This window comes from Mus caroli, chromosome 1 (assembly GCF_900094665.2).
Source record: "Mus caroli chromosome 1, CAROLI_EIJ_v1.1, whole genome shotgun sequence".
Classification (NCBI taxonomy): domain Eukaryota; kingdom Metazoa; phylum Chordata; class Mammalia; order Rodentia; family Muridae; genus Mus; species Mus caroli.
In genome coordinates, this window is record NC_034570.1 from 80,285,502 (window position 1) to 80,304,671 (window position 19,170).

Here is a 19,170-nt window from a genome sequence, read left to right on the forward strand (position 1 = left end):
AACACAGAGTGGTGGATACTCTGCCTCACAGGCCCAGAGTCTAATAAGGAAACAGAACTGCTGGTAAGGATGAATGGCAATTGTGCCTCTGGCCTAGGCCTGTGCCTGGGGGGACTTCCCTGAGGCAATGACACTTGGTCAAACTTGGTAGAAGGTAGAAGGCTTACTTATGTTCCAAGATGTCTGTCTCCATGCAAGAGTGACAGGACCTCCCCCAGCAGGGGAATCATCAGGTCAGGGTTAAGGTCTGTACTGGGTATAGAGAAGGGCCTGGGATGCAGAGATAGATGCCCATCGGGTGATGGAGTTATTACTGCCTGGGGAAGTCTAGCTGGCTTGTAGACCCATACTGAATGTGTAAAGACAAGGAAAGATACAGAGGGCCCAACAGGACTCTTGGTGTGTAGGGTGAAGGTGAGGGCCATGTGCAGCCCAGCCCTGGGCTGACCTTTCTCCTTGACCTTTTTCTTTATATAACACCCTAATGCTGCTGAGCTTAATCAGGCCTGTCAGTCGAACATCCCCCTTCCTGATGATGGTGAAGAGCGAAAGGATAAGCCATCTATTTCCAGAACCTAAAGAGGTTTAGGATTAAGAAAAAAAAAAACAAAACCAAGAAACAAAAGCTTTCAATTAGCTATTCCTCTCTTTGCACCTTGCCCAGGCCAGCTGGATGGCTCCTGCATCTTTGGGACCCTCTGAGAAGATTGGAGCTCCCAGCTAATGCTAGAACTGCTGAAGTGGGCAATCTGCCATCTCACTAATCCAATCAGCTCCCTGCTCCTCAAATCTGATTTGGTTTTTAGACACTGAGACCTCAGAGCTGGGCACAGATCCCTACAAATTCCCCCCCGGGACAGCCAGGGGCCTCACCCTTGCCCTGTGGGGTTATCTGATAGGATTGCACCAGGTCCCTCAGAGCGTGGGCTGGCTGCTCACTGTCGGAAAGCACAGGTACCCTCTCCTGACTTCTCCGGCCAGCTCAGCTGGTTGGTGACAAATTACAAGGTAAGTGAGCAGCAAACCCAGGCATTCTCAGAAACCAGGGTGGACATGGGATGGGAGTCTGGGGGTGGGACAACAAGGACAGACATGTGCTTCTGCATGCTTGCTGGGGTTTGCTACCTCTGACTGCCACAGGTTTTGCTTGGAAAGGAAACTTGGAGGGCATTTAGTCCCAAACCGTGAGATGGCTTTGCCTATCTGCCAGACTGAGGAGAGGAAACAGATATGCTGAGTGGAAAGAAAGGCCTGCCTGGTGGAACTAGGGCTCTCATGTGCCCCTGACAGCTGCTTTTGGGGAGCAGTCATATGGCATATTTCAGGGATATTTTCTGTGTGCTTACCATAAGCCACAGAAAAGCCAGGTGTGGTGGTACACAAATGTGATCCCAGCACTAGGCAGGAGGATTGCCAGTTTGAGGCCAACCTGGGCTACATAATGAGACAGGAGGAGGAAGAGGAGGGGAGGAGGAAGAGGAGAAAGAAGAGGGAAGAAAAAAATCTAGTTATGATAGAATTGTTTGATTTTGTTTGAGACAGAGTCTTACTGAATAACCCTGGCTGCCCTGGAACTCACTTTGTAGTCCAGGCTGGCCTCAAACTTTCTGCAATCCTAACTCTGCCCCTGGCACGACAGAATTTTAGATATAGCCTTACAAGTACATGACACCAACATTTAATCAAAAAAGACAAAACATCATTAGAATCTACCTGGTGAAGTTTACTGAAATGCCTGAAGCTTACCAAGAAAGACAAAACATACCAAAATATACAATGGTCCAGGCATGGTGATACACACCTTTGATCCCAGCACTTGGGAGGTGGACTTAGGTAGACCTCTATGAGTTTGAGGCTAGTCTGGTCTACACAGTGAGTTTCAAGCCAGCCATTTGAGACCCCATTTGGGTGGAGGGGGGAACTGGGACTGGAGAAATGTCTCAGCAGTTATAAGTGCTTGCTGTTCTCCCAAAAGACACGAGTTCGGTTCCCAGCACCCAGGTCAGGTTATAACTCCAGCTTCAAGAGATCCAACACCCTCTTCTGGCCTCTGCAGGCATCTGTACATATGTGGCACACACACACACATAAAAAAAAAACCTAAGTATTTTTTAGCTGCACACTACAGTAAAGTACAACTGATCGGCGCTGGTTTGATCAAGGATGGATACTGGAGCATGTGGGAGGAAATGTCCAAAGGAGGAAGTCACAGGAGTGGGCTTTGTGTCCAGAGCATGCGTAACTCTATGTGTGGGACCATTGTACTTTCATAGCCTTCCAACCTCTGACGTACATCCCAAGGGACAGACAACATGGCAGCCTGCGGGAAAACCAATAAATCCCACGTCATCTTCAAGAAGGTCTCTCGGGACAAGTCGGTAAGTGGCACAGAAGAGAGGCTTCTTAGAAATTATTGTAAGATTAGTAGGAAGCAGACATTTGTTGCATATAACCTGATCAACATCCATCTACCATGAAGCCTAGGGAAGGCTGGTGTCCATGGGATGCACAGTCGGCTCGAGAGAACCAAGGAACAACAGTGGATCCTGCAGCCCACCATCTCAGTCCCATTGTCCCATCCCAACTTCATTATTCTTCCTTACTAAGTTGTGGGAATACAGCACTGGCCACACTAGCCTGCATAACTAGCACACTAAGGCTGGTGTATCTGTGCTATATCTAGCCAGGATACCTAATGGACGGTGATGGTGCAGATCTGCCTCGTTCTTCAGGTTTTTCACATGTGCCCTCCTCTGCCCACTCCTCTATCAGCTGGAAATGTCGTCATTTCCATCAAGCCTTTGGATGCTTTGAGGTTATAGCTTCGGGTCCCTACATCTTCCCATTCTCCAGCTCTTCCTCCCACTGTGTCTGTCCAGCCCTTCTCTCCTCTTCCTACTTTGTGCTGACTTCTCTGATCCCCTACCATTCTCCCCTCCATCCCTCTGATCCTCCACCCCACCCCTTACCCTCTAATACCTAACAGGCATCCATTATCTATGGCAGGCCCCTTGAAATGCACCTGGTCTTTAAACAGACATAAAGTGAAACAAGAAATGTATTTCCTTCTTTCCTCCCTCCTTGCCTCCTTTTCTTCTCCTATGGTACTGGGAAATTAAACTTAGGGCCTCAAATATGATACACGCATACACATATACACACACATATATAAAAAATGTGTGTATGTATATGTGTGTGTGTGTGTGTGTGTACAGGTATACATGTGTATGTAAACATATACCCATCTCTAATTTTACTTCTTTTTTTTTTTTAAGATTTATTTATTGATTATATGTAAGTACACTGTAGCTGTCTTCAGACACTCCAGAAGAGGGTGTCAGATCTCGTTACAGATGGTTGTGAGCCACCATGTGGTTGCTGGGATTTGAACTCCAGACCTTCGGAAGAGCAGTCTGGTGCTCTTACCCACTGAGCCATCTCACCAGCCCTCTAATTTTACTTCTATTTTGAGTCAGAATCTCATGAAGTTTCCCAGGCTGGCCTTGAACTTGGACTCCTCCAGCCTTAGCCTCCTGAGAAACTCGGCCCTACTTAGTTTTTTCCCCCCCTGGTGCAAGGGTCTGAGTGGAGGAGAATCCATCAATTCATGTTTTGTATACTGGAAGTTTCCAATGGCAACCCTTGTGTGGCCTAGTCATAGGTGCCTGGCCTCTGCAACTGTTTCTCTGCGGTTCTCTTTTCTGTGAGATCCTCAGGCTGGTAGTGAGCAACCCAGCTCATTTCGGTTTGTGGTTTGAGGATAATGGGGCCTGGTAACAGGAACATGAGGCAGTGATCTTTAGGCAGGAAGCAGTCAAGGTGAGTGCCCCTTATGGTCTCTTAAATGTCAGGAGACCTTACCTGGGAGCTCTCCAGGAGACTTTCCTCTTATCTTCACTGGTTGAGTCTGAATTACCTAACTACACTATGCCGATCACAAGCCAAAGGAATTAGATGCTCAAAACTGGATCAGACCAATCAAGAAACATTCCTTGAGCTGGAAGTGGCAGCACAGACCTCTGATTCCAATACTCATGAGGATCCTAAGTTCAAGGCTAGCCAGAGCTACACAGAAAGCACTTGTCAAAGGAAGTCAAGTGGCTGGCTGGCCTGCTAGAGGGATGGCTCACTAGTTAAAGAACACCTGCTGCTTCTTCAGACGTCCTGGGTTCAATTCCCAGCACCTACATGGTAACTCATAACCATTCATAACTCCAGTTCCAGGGCATCAGATGCCTTCTTCTGACTTCTGCAGGCACCAGGAACATACATAATGCATACATGTAGGCAAAAGACTTATACACATCTAAGTAAAATGAATACTTACTTAAAGACTTGTTAAAGTAAAAGACAGATGGGAGGCAGGGAAGAGAAGAGTGAAAAAGGAATCACCCATTAGAGCTGGCCTCCTCTTAGCATGGGATCTCATGATTGATGCTGGATCTTGTGCATGATTGGCTATTTTATCCAAGAAGGTGTGCTTAGCTATGCGTGAGTTGCCAGAAGTCTATCCTTCGGTTTCACAAGGCCACCCTTTTCTACCTGATCCTGCCCCTCCCACACCTTTCCAAGGTGATAGGAGGGTAGTCTTGCTCCCAGTTGAATTCAGAGTTCCTTGCTCCTGGTTAAAGCTCATGATGTACCACCCCTGGGGAACTTCGTCCCATCCAGTCTGAACTGGATCTGCAGCCTTTCCCTCTCTATCAGAGTGTGAGAACAAACAGGCCTTAGCCAGGCTTGACAGCACACACCTTTAATCCCTGTATTCAGGAGGCAGAGGCAAGTGAATCCCTCTGAGTTCCAGGACAGCCAGGGATACATAATTAGACCCGTCCCTGTTTTAAGCACTTACCTCAAACCAAGGTAGCAACCTGGAGAGGTTTCATCTCCATTGACCAACAGTGCAGGGGAGGCCTCCACAGCCCTGGAAGCCAGGAAAGTGCAATATGTACCAGGACGGGGAGAGGGGCAGACCCTGAGTGTTCCTGTGGCACCAGGTTTGAAGACAGCTCAGGCTACACAGTGTGTTCCAGAGCTTGTGCTATAGAGTGAGAGACTCTTATCTCAAAATAACACAGGGACAGACAGAGCATGCTGGGATGCAGGGGACCCAGAGTGCCAAAATGTTCTCTTAAAGCATGAAGAGGGCTTCCTCAGCTAGAGGTGTCACTGCAGAGCCTTCCTTGCCATAGGCACCAGGAACAGAGAGGTTTCTGCTATGATAGTGCTATGGCAGAGCTGGCACGGCCTTGGGCCAAGGTGAGGACAGAGGGGCTGGAGCCCAGAGGTAAGGATAGGTTCTATTGGCCACCTTCAAGAAACGGGATGTTATTCCATAGGAGGGAGGGAAGAGTCACATCTATGAATTGGGAGGTAGCCACGTTAGGGTTCCTGCAGGAACGGAGATAGGTAAATCTGAGGAGAGTTTATATCCCTGGGTTAAGACTCACGCTCAGTCACCACTCAGAAACCTTAGTCCCATTCAGTCTGGCTGGATTGGGTCTGTAGCACCAGGTACAGGTGCTTTCCTGGGCTGGAGGGATGGGGGATCCAGCAGATATCAGAACTCAGAAGCTAACAGGACCTCCTCCCAGGAACATGCTTAGAAGGATGTGCCAGCCCCAGGCCAGGCCGGCAAGCAGGGGACAAACAGCAGCTCCCCCTCTTCTCTCCTGCTGATTTTGGGTCCATCCTGCAGAGATGGACCCAAAAGCAGAGGCCCGGGGAGTTCACCAGACAAGTCGGCTAGGTTAGCCTCAGGTGAGAGCCCTGACCTAGAGGGTGAGGCTTGGCGCCTGCTGCAGTGCCCTTTTCAGTAATGGGTCCCAGCATCCCTTTCCCATGCCCATCTCCCACAGCTCCCACACTCCCCAGGCTGCTGAAGCCTGAAGAAATGCTCTGCACAGATTTGCAAGGTTTCGAACGGGTTCCTCTCTGTCAGCAGGGAGGTAGAGTCATAGGCTGGATACCACCTCATGCAATAAATACCACCTCCAACATCAGGCATGCAAATGGACCCACCTGGGGAGAAGGGATTCACTGTGGAAGACTGAGTATAAGATGAGATTTAATGTCAAGAATCACTTAGATTGTTTGGTGAAATTAAAAAAAAAAAAAAAAAAAAACTATACTTGAGAGGCCTAGAGCAGCAGAGAGCTAGCCAGCATGCATGGTTTTGCTCATTGGCAACCTTGGCAAACACAGACTGAATCCTTCTGTGTACCAAGGGCTGTAGTAAATACTGAGATGGCTGGAAGGTATATAGAACACTCAAGGTGAATGTCTCTCCTCCTGTGGGTTGTGACCCTCTTGAGGTGGAAGGACCCTTTCTCAGGGGTCACTTAAGACCATCAGACAGGGCTGGTGAGATGGCTCAGTGGGTAAGAGCACCCGACTGCTCTTCCAAAGGTCTGGAGTTCAAATCCCAGCAACCACATGGTGGCTCACAACCATCCGTAACGAGATCTGACTCCCTTTTCTGGAGTGTCTGAAGACAACTACAGTGTACTTACATATAATAAATAAATAAACCTTTAAAAAAAAAAGACCATCAGACAACACGGATATTTACCCTGATTCATAACCATCTCAAAATTACAGTTACAAAGTAGCAACAAAAATGAGTTTGTGGTTGGGAGGGAGGGTCCCCATGACATGAGGAACTGTATTAAAGGGGTGCAGCACTGGGAAGGTGGAGAGACCTCAAGGCATTTGCAGGCCTCTGGTAACATAATGAGCAGGAGGGCAGCCCACCATCCCCTCTCTCCTACCAAATAGCTGAGGAGACTAGCTGCTGAGAACATGGGTGGCATCCCTACCAACTCGCACCACACCCTTCTTCCTCAGTGTGTGGTTTCCGGTTTACTTGAGCGGGGCTCGCCTGATCACTTCTCTGGATCTCCTACTCCTTTGTCTAGGCCAGAAAGACTCTGGACACAGAGACAAGACCTTTTAGCGCATAACTAGAAACAGAAGGGCTGACTGTGTCTGTGGGCACGACCTTCCGCTAACCTATGGGTTAGCCTATCAGATTTACTTAGTTGCTTAACAGACCTGGGCTTGAGTTGAGGAGGAGAGAACGGAGTGGGAAGGTTTCCCACCATCCATATGGAGGGAAAGAATTCCTTGGAGCTCACGTAGGGATGGAAGACAGGACACTGTACTTGAAATGAACCATCTTCACCCCCTGCAGGGAGAGAAGGACACCCACAGAGCATCTGTGGAGCCCAGCGACCCCTCTTCTGAAGACTAATGGAAAGGTTTGAGGCTCCAGGGTAGAGTGCTTGCCTTGCATGCATGAGGCTCTGAGTTCGATTCCCAGCACTGGATGTGAGGAAGAGAGACCTACTACTGAGAAGATGTTAGGGTTGTTGGCCTCTGAGTGAATGCCTTTGTTCTTTCCTGCAGGTGACCATCTACCTGGGAAAGAGAGACTATGTAGACCACGTCAGCCAAGTAGAGCCTGTAGGTAAGTTGAGTTTGGAGGAAAATTTAAGGTTGGTTTTCCTCTCAGTCATCAGACTGCTAGTTTTTCATCAAAAAAAAAAAAAATGCCAGTAGGGGATGGTGATCCACGCCTTTAATCCCAGCACTCAGGAGGCAGTGTCAGATGGGTCTCTATGAATTTGAAGCCAGCCTAGTCAACATAGTGAGTTTCTGGACAGTCAGGGCTACATAGAGAGAATGTGTCTCAAAATAAACGAACAAACAAAAAAGATGGAGACGGTTCAGAGGTTAAGAATACTGGCTACTCTTACAGAGGACCTGAGTTCAATTCCCAGCACCCACACAGCAGCTCACAACCATCTATTAGTTCATCTCCAGGATATTTGATGCCCCCTTCTGGTTGCTATGTGCAGTACATCTGGGTGGTATATATACATAGATGCAGGCAAGCACCCCTATACATCAAATAAAACAAATCTTTTTAAAAAAAAATTAATCTCAGTCAGTTGGTAGCACACACCTTTAGTCCCAGCACTTGGGAGGCAGAGGCAAGCAGATCTCTTGAGTTTGAGGCCAGCCTGGTCTACAGAGTGAGTTCCAGGACAGCCAGGGCTACACAGAAAAACCTTGTCTCAAAACAAACAACAAACAAATAAACAAACTCTCAATAATAATCTAATCAAATAAATACAAATTAAAATATCAGTGAGTGGCCACTGTTGGTTAGAAACAATTTATGTCTACATTTATTTATTTATTTGCTTGGGGTCAGAGGAGAATTTTATGGAGTCAGTTCTCTCACACCTTTGTGTGGCCCCAGGGATTGAACTCAGGTTGCCAGGATTGTGCAGCAAGCATCTTTACCCACTAAGCCATCTTTCTGGCCTCTCAAAAAAAAAAAAAATTAAAAGGCTGGTTTGTAGCTCATCACCACTTGCCTTCATGGCCCCAGGCTCAATCTTCAGGACTAAGAGAAACAAAAGGAAACAATTCATCTCTCTGCTTCCTGACTGTGCATGCAATATGGCCAGCTGCTTCAAACTCCTGTTTCCACATTACCCCATCAGTATAGACGTACTCTCAAACAGTATGTGCCACCAGGTAAGCAGGTGGTGACATCAGCCACTTCTCATATCTCCAGAACTACCCAGACTCTTGGAAACACCAGGAATCCAATTATATGTAGAAAAAGAAACTGTTACTACGTGTTTTTCTCCACATCAAATAAATATGTTTCAAATTTTCCAATGCAAAAGAAGGTTAAGAGAATCGGCTGTGGCAATGCCAGAGATGCTGATGATGCTGAGGCGCTGGCCCCATGGACCACTGGGGGAAGCACACAGTGCTACAGCCCCCCGGGAAAGCAGCTCAGCGGTTTCTTTAAGAACTAAACATAGCCTTTCCATATGAGCCAATAATAGCACCCTGAGTATTTACTGAAATACTGGTGAAAACTGCATACAGAGGCCTTTTTTGGATGTGGTTGTTCACTGCAGCCCCAAACTGAAAAGACGAAAGTCTCTCTTCGGTAGACGAGGAACGTTAAACAAACCGTGGCACATCCATACCGTGGACTACTATTCAATCATAGAAAAGAACAAGCAGCCAGTTTTGGAGCATGCCTGTGATCCCAGCACTTGGGAGGCTGAGGCAGGAGGATTGAGAGTCTAAAGGTGGCCTGAGCTGTATAGGAACAGACCCTTGGGGGGAGAGAGAGAGGAAGACAGACAGACAGACAGAGAGAAAGACAGACAGACGGGGGGGGGGGGGAGAGAGAGAAGTAAAAAGTCTTAGCTATTGATACTGCAACCTGCTGGGTAAAAAGAGCAATCTCAAGGGGGCGCAGACTTCTTAATTCCACTTACATAACATTCTCAAGATGACAAAAGTCTACAGTGCTTCCCAGGGGCTGAGGATGGCAGGAGCAGAGATGGGTGGTGCCATACAGCCCAAAGGAGACCTTTACGATGCCAGAACGATGCTACGATTGGATGGTGGAGCTCACACAGATCTCCACCTATGATAAAACAACACAGCCGTGCACACCCGTTTTGTACTTACCCTGACCTCGTCTAAGCATGAGAGGCAACCGGATGCAGGGTGCCAGAGCCCTCTGCACCAGCTCTGCAGCTTTCTCTGGCTTGCTAAGCATCTCACTGGCAACCATTTGAAAAATGTATGGGGGGGGGTGCGCTCGAGATTGGGAGTTTTAAACACTGAGGATAAAACTGTCCCTCAGTGAGTAAGGATGCTTGCTGCCAAGACTTACAATCAGAGTTTGATCCCCAGAACCACATTTTAAAAATGACTATTCTTAGTATTTTATTTTATGTGTAAGCATGTAGGCCTGAGTGCGTGTGTATGCATACTATGCATGTAGGAGCCATCAGAGGTCAGAAGAGCTGTTGGATCCCCTGAAACTGGAGCCTCAGACAGATGTGTGTTGCCACCTGGGTGCTGGGACTGCAAACCCAGGTCCCGTGCAAGAGCAGCTAGTTCTGTTAACTGCCGAGCCATCTCTCCAACTTCTAAAACAAATATTTTTTTCTTAAAAAACATAAGAAGCAAGCTGGATGGTGAATCAGGCCTGGAGGCAGGAGGATTACTTGTTTATGATTATCCTAAGCTACATAGCAAGCCCAAGGCTAGACTGGGCTATGTGATATCCTGTCTCAGCCTCCCACCTCCAAACTGAAAACAGACGATGCTAGAAGTCCTAACGTCAGGTGCCTTGTTTTCCTAATCTCACTCTCCTGGTCTTCTCTTCTTTGTTTTAGATGGTGTTGTGTTGGTGGACCCTGAGCTTGTGAAGGGGAAGAAGGGTGAGCTAAGCCCCTTGCCCATCCTCCTGGCGTAGAAGGTTATTTGTGGGTAGGAGGAAACCATGCTTGTTGAGAGGCAAGGGAATAAATCCCAGGGTTTATTTTTGTGCTTCCTTGCAAAGTTCTGTGCCACAGTATCACAGTGCCCTTGAGATCTCTGGCAGTTGTGTGCGGCGAGCCATTTGTTTCTAATGACAGTTGCAAAAACTGAATTAGAACAGATTTGAGCTTCGCTTATGATGATGTCGCTGACTCAGTTCCATTCTAAATATGCCTTTGGAGTGGTTGCTCCTGGCAACCGCAAGGCATTGTTCTAAACTTTGGATGTACCCGCTGGAATATGTCAGGTGTGGGCTGGTAACAGGGTCTGGGTGAGAGGGGAACAAGACAGGAAAGACAGAAAATTGTTCTCTTCTGTTTTCCCACCTTCCTGGGGGCTCTCCAGCTCTCTGGCTTGAACTCAACCAATCCAGGCTTTTACCACACCCAGGGATTCAGCTATCAGGGAAAACCACAGCTTAGTGGGTGCAGGCAGAAATCCAGGCCCTACATGGCTGCCTCTCTCAAGTCTTCACCTGTAAGGAAGGGTGTAAGAGTGTCGAGTGGTTCTGAGGTCCTGGGGCAGCTGGCCTCAGAACTGACACAGAAGGATGCTCAGTCGAAGGGGAGCAACTTGAGGTACCACTTTCAACAAGCCTTATTATGACGAAGGACTGTGCATTTCCTGTCTTCAAAGAAACTTGAAGTGAACTTTCCCACACTGGGCGCCGGTTCCCTTTAATCAGACAGAATTTTGGGAAGTTGGGATGCAGAAGCTGCTTAGTATACCTCTGAGCAGTGCACAAAGACTGCATAAACGAAACTTCTCATGTTTGATTCCGTCTCCCTGCCTGGCCCAGGCCTTTGGCTGTTCCCGCAGCCTCCATGTGGCTCAGGCACATGTCTGGTTTGCTTGCAGCACTGTTAGTCTCTCCAGGCATCCTGCCCTCCTTAACCCAAGCCAGCAAGTTAGCACCGCCTCAGACATCTGGATCGTTGAGCTGGTGGACCAGGAGGAGGGAGGGGGAGGAGACAGTAAGGCCAGGTGGACTGTGCATGTCTGTCCACACATTTTTCAATTTATTACATATTTATTCATGGAGTGCTTATGTATGTCCATGTGTCTCTGCGTATGTACATATGCATGTGGGCGGTATACAAGTACTAAGGTTCACGTGTGGAGGGGAGGGCAACTTGTGGGGAGTTGGTTCCCTCCTGCTACCGTGTGGATCCTGGAAATTGAATTTTCGTCGTTAGGCTTGGAAGCAGACGCCTTTACTCAATTAACCATCCTGCCAGCCCTGTCCATAGATTTCTACCATCCTAGCAAAATAATATGGTTGCCAAGGAGATGGCTCCCGATCTGTGAGAGTTCTGTTTTGGGATAATGAACTCTAACCCTAGGAACATGCTGGTCCTCCCAAAATATGCCCACCAGCTGCATAGTATTACTCTCCCCCCTCCCTCTCCCCTCCCCCGCCACCCCACCATTTCTTCCGGGCAGCAGAGACTGGCACCCTGGGGCAGACAGCATGGTGAGGTCACTCTGTTGCTAGCTCCGTCCAGTGGAAGTGGCTGAGGTAGATGGGCCTGTGCAGTGGACCAAGACTAACCTGTCGCCTCTCCTTCCCCAGTGTATGTCACCCTGACCTGCGCCTTCCGCTATGGCCAGGAGGACATTGATGTGATGGGCCTGACCTTCCGCAGGGACCTGTATTTTTCTCGGGTCCAGGTATTCCCTCCTGTCGGGGCCATGAGTGTTCTCACCCAACTCCAAGAGAGCCTGCTCAAGAAACTGGGAGACAACACGTACCCCTTTCTGCTCACGGTGAGCTTTCCTTACCCTGCCTGCTCCCCTGGCTTGCCTCCTTTATCCATGGTACCTTATGATAGGAACAGGGCAAAGAGGAAGGGGCAGAGGCCCACATCTGTTGGCCTGTAAATTGCACCCTTGAAAGAAATTCTAGATTGCATGGTCTGTGATTGTCTGTTTTTAAGTCTTTGGAAATAGCCTCCCTGCCTCAGAAGGCACCATTTCAACCTGCCCTTTGAATATTTTTCTTCATCTGGCCACCTAATTAGATGAGTATGTTCTGTCTTCTCTCATTCACTATAAAAAGAAACTGGTAGATGTGACCCTCAGCTGGCCTCATGGAGCTATACTCAAGCAAGAGTCTGCTATGGGACAGGAGGTTTTGGTAGATTGAGTGCCATCTTTTACCTCTTGGCCCCTACCCCTGCTCCCCTACATGGTCCTGGGCATTGAATCAGGGCTTTACTCTGTCTGCTCACTTCTCCCAAGGCCCATGTCACCCAGTGAAACCCTCTGTGGCCCTTGCTGTTTGCAATCCTATCTTATTGACACATGCTCTTCCAAAGTGATGTGGTTCAGCCTTTAAAAAAAAAATCAAGAAGTAGGTAGGTGGTGGTGGCACATGCCTTTAATCTCAGCACTCAGAAAGCAGGGGTAGAGATCTCTCTGAGTTCGAGACCAGCCTAGTCTAGAGTGAGTTCCAGGACAGTCAGGACTACACAGAGAGAAACTGTTTTGATAAAGCAAACAAAAAGTCAAGAAACACTGTCTAAGTCAAAACATGGATAAACCCCCAAAACATGATGCTATGTGAAACAAGACAGACACAAAAGGAAAAACAGCATCTTACAGTCCCACTTCCAGGAAGCAATGGGTGGAGCCCTATTCATTTAGACAGAAAGGAGACCAAGTCTACTGGCCGGCTGGGAGGAGGACAGGGAATTCAGGTTCCAGGGATAGAGTTTCTCTTTGGAATGATGGGAAGGTCCTGGAGACAAAGTCTCGTGACTGTCCTGGGCCAGTATGGACAGATTTACTCCCAAGGAAGCATACATTAAAATGAGCTAAAATGGTAAAATTGTATGGTATCCTATTATTATCACAAATGTTATATAAAATTTCTCTTTAAAAAATTATTTTGTCAGGTACGGTCATGCATGCCTTTAATCTAAGCACCTGGGAGCTAGAGACAGGTATATCTCTGAGGTCAAGGCCACTTAGAGTGCAGATCTTGATCTAGAATAGCCAGGACTGTACAGAGATACCCTGTCTCAAAAACAAAACAAAACAAAACGAAACAATATATAAGGAGGTGTGCACATCTGTGCTGAGAACCTGAAGTGGTAACATTTCTTTGCAATGCATGTCAAAAACCTTTAGAGGCCAGGAATGTTGGTACATGGCTTTAATTCCAGCATTCAGAAGGCAGAAGCAGGATGATCTCTGTGAGTTCAAGGCTAACCTGGTCTACATAGTGAGTTCCAGGGCTACACTGAGAAACCCTATCTCAACCCTGGTCCCAAAATTACAAAAAAAAAAACAACAAAAAAAAAACAAAAAAAATTGTTGCAAATGGAATTTTTTTTCCTGGCTATCCTGAAGCTTGCTGTGTAGACCAGACTAGCTTCAAACTCAGATACTCATGCCTCTGCCCCTTAGAGCCATGGGCCAACATGCCTGGCTAGAAATGGGGTCCTTAAATGCTGGAGGTATAGCATGGTGCTGGAGCATTTGTGTAGCATGCTCAAATTTGGTCCCCTGCACAGAAAGATTTTTTTTTTTAAAGCAACAGCAGAGAGCTGGAGAAATGGCTCAGAGGTTCGCTGCTAGCTGCCCTTACAGAGAACTAAGATTCAGTTTTCAGTATCTGAATGGCAGGCAGCTTACACCAATCTGCAACTCCAGTTTCAGAGGGTCCATCACTCTCTTTGGACCTCCATGAATACCAGGCACACATGCAGTGTACATGTACATGCAGGCAAAACAAGTCAATACATCTTTGTAAAATGCAATGTTTTCAGTCATGAACCTCAACTATATATCTGCAGAGGCAGGAGAATTGAAAGTTCAAGGCTAGCATAAACTAAGCAGAGAAAGACCCTGTTTCCACCCCCCCACCCCAAACACACACACACACACACACACACACACACACACACACACACAAATTTGATTTTGACCTGGTAGTTCGCATAGCATTAATTGGCTAAAACTGGACTAAAGGGTTTGAAGATGTATATTTTCTGTTGCATTATTTATAATGGAAAAACAATTAGATACCATGTAGATGTCCAACAAGGGGGAATGGCTGCACAAAGTGCACTGTAGAAGCTCTAAGCACCGTAGAGAGAAACTGTAGTGCATTGTGTGTAAAAATGGTCAGAGGGATGTCTGAATAGGATAAGGGCTAGTGAGGTGAGTGAATCAAATAATCAGACACCTTTGGTCCCAGTGAACACACCCAGGCCCGGGTGATGAACACATGCCCTGGGTACACCCTCGTTTGTGTGTCTCTGGATATGCTGGAGGTTTTTGGAAATAAATCAGCATTGAGCTGGGTATCAGGAGAGTGGGAGAATTCTGTGGGTTTTGTGTCATCTTGTATGATGGTTTTGTACTACACATAGAATAACTCCTCTGAATGAAATGATTGTATGTTTGTCCTTCCAGTTTCCTGACTACCTACCCTGTTCAGTGATGTTGCAGCCAGCTCCACAGGATGTAGGCAAGGTAAGTTAAAGAAGAAATGCCACAGGTTACCCTCCCTCAATAGGCTTTTGATTGTTTTGAGGCGGGCTCTTGTAAGACTGAAACTGACCTTGCCTACACCTCCCAAGTGCTGGGATGACAGTCATGAGCCATGCCAAGCTTTCAATAGCCTTTTAAAGTAGCTTTTTATCACTGAAAATTTCAAATATGGTCAAAGGGCCCAGCATAAAGACTCTCCAACCATGAACATCCCTGTGAACAAGAGATGGAACCCCCTGGCTCTCACATGTTAACAGAAAGCCACAGGCAACAACAAGAACACAGAACTGTAGGACATATTAGATATGGTCACAGACACTGTGAAAAAGCCTCAGGCTTGTGTAAGGGAGGGACAATCGATGGCATTTAAAGTCAGAGTCCTTATTCTAAGAAAAGGGGAAAGCCAGACTCTCCAGGGAGAGAGGCCTTGGTACTTGCAGAGGAGGGAACATGCATAAGCTGTAGCCAGCTCTTGACAACTTGGGTTTGAGTGACATGGGAGCCAGTGGAGGGATTGAAGAGCGGGCTCTGATTCAGGGTTACAGAGGATTAGTAATGGATCTGAAGTCGCTTAAACATGTGCTGTGAAGGGGAAGGGAGGGGAAAGAGGGTGTGATCAAGATGGACCAGGGACTCTAGGCACAGAGGAGAAGGAAATAGGTGCTAGCTTGCCTGAGCCCCAAGATTGACTGTGACGGCGGGTCTGTGAGTATGGAGGACAGTGGGCAGTGACTGATGATGGAGAGTGGAAGAACAGTGCTCATCAGTGCGGTAACATCACCCACTGGTAGTTCATAGAACAGAAATGGCATTTAAAAAACTGGGATGGCATGGGAGGGCATAGAAGAGAATTGAACTAAATGGAACAGGACCATGCATCCTGAAAACCATACATTGCATACCAACCACACATCACAAAGGTCAAACAGTGTCACGAGAGGGGTTTACACACACGTGTCTGATTTCTATAAACATGCCACACTACAAATATTACTTCTAAACATTTGAATGCCATGGTCCAGGGAAGCTGAGGACAGCTGAGATCAGGGAAAATGAGGGTCACTTGAGATAAGGGGACCAGGAACTAAGAAAATACAACTGAGCCTTGTCAGTCCATCATTGCTCTTTCAAGGACACCTTGAATCCTGGTTCCTAGATGACCTTTCTGGAGTTTTACAGCCCTGTGCAGTCTAGAGCCCCTCTTATTCCTTCTGTTCTTAGAGGGGAGAGGGTATTAAGTTGGTAGGAGAGTTCCTGGGCTGGGACCTTCCAGTATCCTAGATTGGGGACTTGGTTACAATTGGAGGCTTGAGGAACACATAGGATATTATTAGATAACATACATATATACATATAAATATATAATATATACATATAACATATGAATATAATACATGTCATTTTATGTATCACAAGTTACATGTTACAATCTTCTACAATATTATGTAGTTTATTTGATGTTATTATATTAATAAAATGACATATATACTAATATACTTCACTATATAATGATTACATAGTAAAATATCTTATTATATAACATATAGGTTAACAGAATATAATATAAAGGCAGAAAATTTAAATTATTACGTAACTATTCAGTTTTACACAGCTGTAAAGACAGTGAATGCTTCAACCTAGGGGAACCCCAGAGCCCAGGGAGGCCTATGGAAGTGTGTGGCTTGTTCAGAGACCAGCACAGGATGGGGCAGCTAGGTGGGATGGGTGGGTGACATAGCAGGCTGCCTGCAGGCATTTTATTTACATTGTACCTGTTTGTCTACAACCTGAGAGATGCTGTGTTCTAGTCTCAGAACCGTGTCCCAATGTCACCGTTGACATGTGGCATTGGGACACAAGAGAGACATCCTTGTTATGCCTTCTTTCAGGGCAGAGACCAGGCTGTGATGGGCCTACACAGGGAGCTAAGGGCTGGAGGTCACAGACAGATGCACTTACTCCATCCATGCAGACTTAAAAGTCCTTTTTCATTTTGAAAACGAGCTCATCTTACTGTTTCGCCCCATTGAGAAAGAAAAATTCAAACCATTCATTGTGAGCCACTGCTATTTGGCCAGGGTTGGCTTTGGAGGAGCCACCAAGGTCTGAGTGTTTGCAACCATACAGGACATCCGTGGATATGGCTCCCAATGCCATGAACACTTGTTTCCTTAGTGCTGTGTGCAGCATTAAGTCAGAAGGTTGTGCAGGGTCAGGTTGTACATTTGTGAACAAAGTAGAGGGAGGCATGGATCTTCCAGGACTCGAGAGACACATCTCAGGAGGCAGGCAGGCGGTCCTTCTGTGGTGGTGCTTCATCCCTGTGCTTACTCCTTGTGCTGGCTGATTTATGTCAACTTGACAGGGGCAAGAATCATCTGAGAGGAGGGAGCCTCAATTAAGAAAATGCCTCCTTAAGATCAGGATGCAGACAAGCCTGCAGAACTTTTATTTTCTTCTGTGTTTTGTTTTGTTTTTCAAATCAGGGTTTCTCTGCATAGCCCTGGTTGTCCTGGAACTTACTCTGTAGACCAGGCTGGCCTCCAACTCAGAAATCCACCTGCCTCTGCCTCTGTCTCCTGAGTGCTGAATTAAAGGCATGCGCCTCCACTGCTGGGCTATTTTCTTTATGTATGTGAGTACACTGTAGCTGTCTTCAGACACACCAGAAGAGGGTATCAGATCCCATTACAGATGCTTGTGAGCCACCATGTGGTTGCTGGGATTTGAACTCAGAACCTCTGGAAGAGCAGTCAGTGCTCTTAACCTCTGAGCCATCTCTCCAGCCCTTATTTTTTTAACTAGTGACTGATGGAGGAAGATTCAGCCCATTGTGGGTGGTACCATCCTTGGGTTAGTGGTCCTAGGTTCTATAAGAAAGCAGGCTGAGGGCTGGCCTATCTACCTATAGGCGTGACCTGTGTTCTGTTAGGGAGGTGCTGATCACTGCCCTATCTGTTCTCTTGTCTCCAATAGAGCTGTGGGGTTGACTTTGAGGTTAAAGCATTTGCCACAGACATCACAGATCCTGAAGAGGACAAGATCCCCAAGAAGTAAGAGGACTCTCGAGGGATTTGGGGAGGATCGGGTGGTGTAGAGGTGGGGATAAGAAATGCTCCCATTTTATCCTGGTGTGACAGACTCTTCGAGTTGGTTCCTGGTGGCTGGTGTCATGGAATCTCTCAGATCAGGGCAGATAAGGCCTGAACTATCTGCCATGGGGGTGGAGGTGGGGGGCAATGACTACTGATATGGGGTAGAGAACATAAAAGGAAATGACAGTGGACTTAGCAACCTCAGGGACCCACAGGCCCCCAAGCCTTCAAGGTCCTTTCATTTTCTTCCTATTTATTTATTTTCTTTCTTAGTTTTTATTTTATTTTATTTTATTTTATTTTATTTTATTTTATTTTATTTTATTTTATTCTGTCGAGTTTATTTCCAAACAGTCTCTCTCTGTAGTCAAGACTGCCCTAGAACTCATGAGTGCTCCTTCTGCCTCGGCTTCCCAAGCACTGGAATGTCAGGTATAAGATACCATGTCTCTTTTTTTTTTTTTTTTGGTTTTTCGAGACAGGGTTTCTCTGTGTAGCCCTGGCTGTCCTGGCACTCACTTTGTAGACCAGGCTGGCCTCGAACTCAGAATTGGGGGCCGGGTGTGGTGGCGCACGCCTTTAATCCCAGCACTCGGGAGGCAGAGGCAGGCGGATTTCTGAGTTCGAGGCCAGCCTGGTCTACAAAGTGAGTGCCAGGACAGCCAGGGCTACACAGAGAAACCCTGTCTCGAAAAACCAAAAAAAAAAAAAAAAAAACGTTTTTGAACTTATGATAAGATGCATCACTATGAAGTCTGTGATTCTAATCACTTTGAAATATTTGACTCCACAACACTAAATATATTTACAATGTTTCACCATCACCAGAAGCTAACGCAAAGCTTTTGTGCCGTTCCAAACAGAATCTCTGTCACCAACAAGCATTCTTCCACCCACTGGGTGCTCATTTTAAAAAATTCTTTGAGCATTTCATACTTATATACCATTCAATGATATACACTCACTTCTCTTTCCTCCACTGGCTCCCCCATATCCTCCCAGCACCTCCCCCTCTTAGCTGTGCCTTCTTCTTATTTGGTAACTCACTGTCACTCCTAAGTCTCCACCCACCCCAACCCTTCCCGCATTCTCTCATGCTCAGCATCCATATCTCCCTGTGTTTATGCTCAGCATCCATACCTTCCTGTGTTCATGCTCAGCATCCATATCTCCCTGTGCTCATGCTCAGCATCCATATCTCCCTGTG

General features: G+C 46.8%; 1 protein-coding gene across 2 annotated transcripts in view; it reads left to right on the forward strand.

The window, feature by feature from the left end:
* The first annotated feature begins 667 nt into the window (after positions 1-667).
* Sag (S-antigen visual arrestin) overlaps positions 668-19,170 on the forward strand; it is a 41,090-nt gene continuing 22,587 nt past the window's right edge. The window contains exons 1-7 of one of the 2 annotated variants that reach the window (XM_021160398.1): positions 668-1,008; positions 2,274-2,378; positions 7,408-7,468; positions 10,224-10,268; positions 11,942-12,135; positions 14,791-14,850; positions 17,845-17,921. In XM_021160398.1, coding sequence (XP_021016057.1) covers positions 2,313-2,378; positions 7,408-7,468; positions 10,224-10,268; positions 11,942-12,135; positions 14,791-14,850; positions 17,845-17,921 — 503 coding nt within the window. In that variant the 5' untranslated portion in view covers positions 668-1,008; positions 2,274-2,312. Of the gene's footprint in view, positions 1,009-2,273; positions 2,379-7,407; positions 7,469-10,223; positions 10,269-10,567; positions 10,616-11,941; positions 12,136-14,790; positions 14,851-17,844; positions 17,922-19,170 lie in introns of those variants that run through there. The other variant, XM_021160406.2, reaches the window with a different exon arrangement.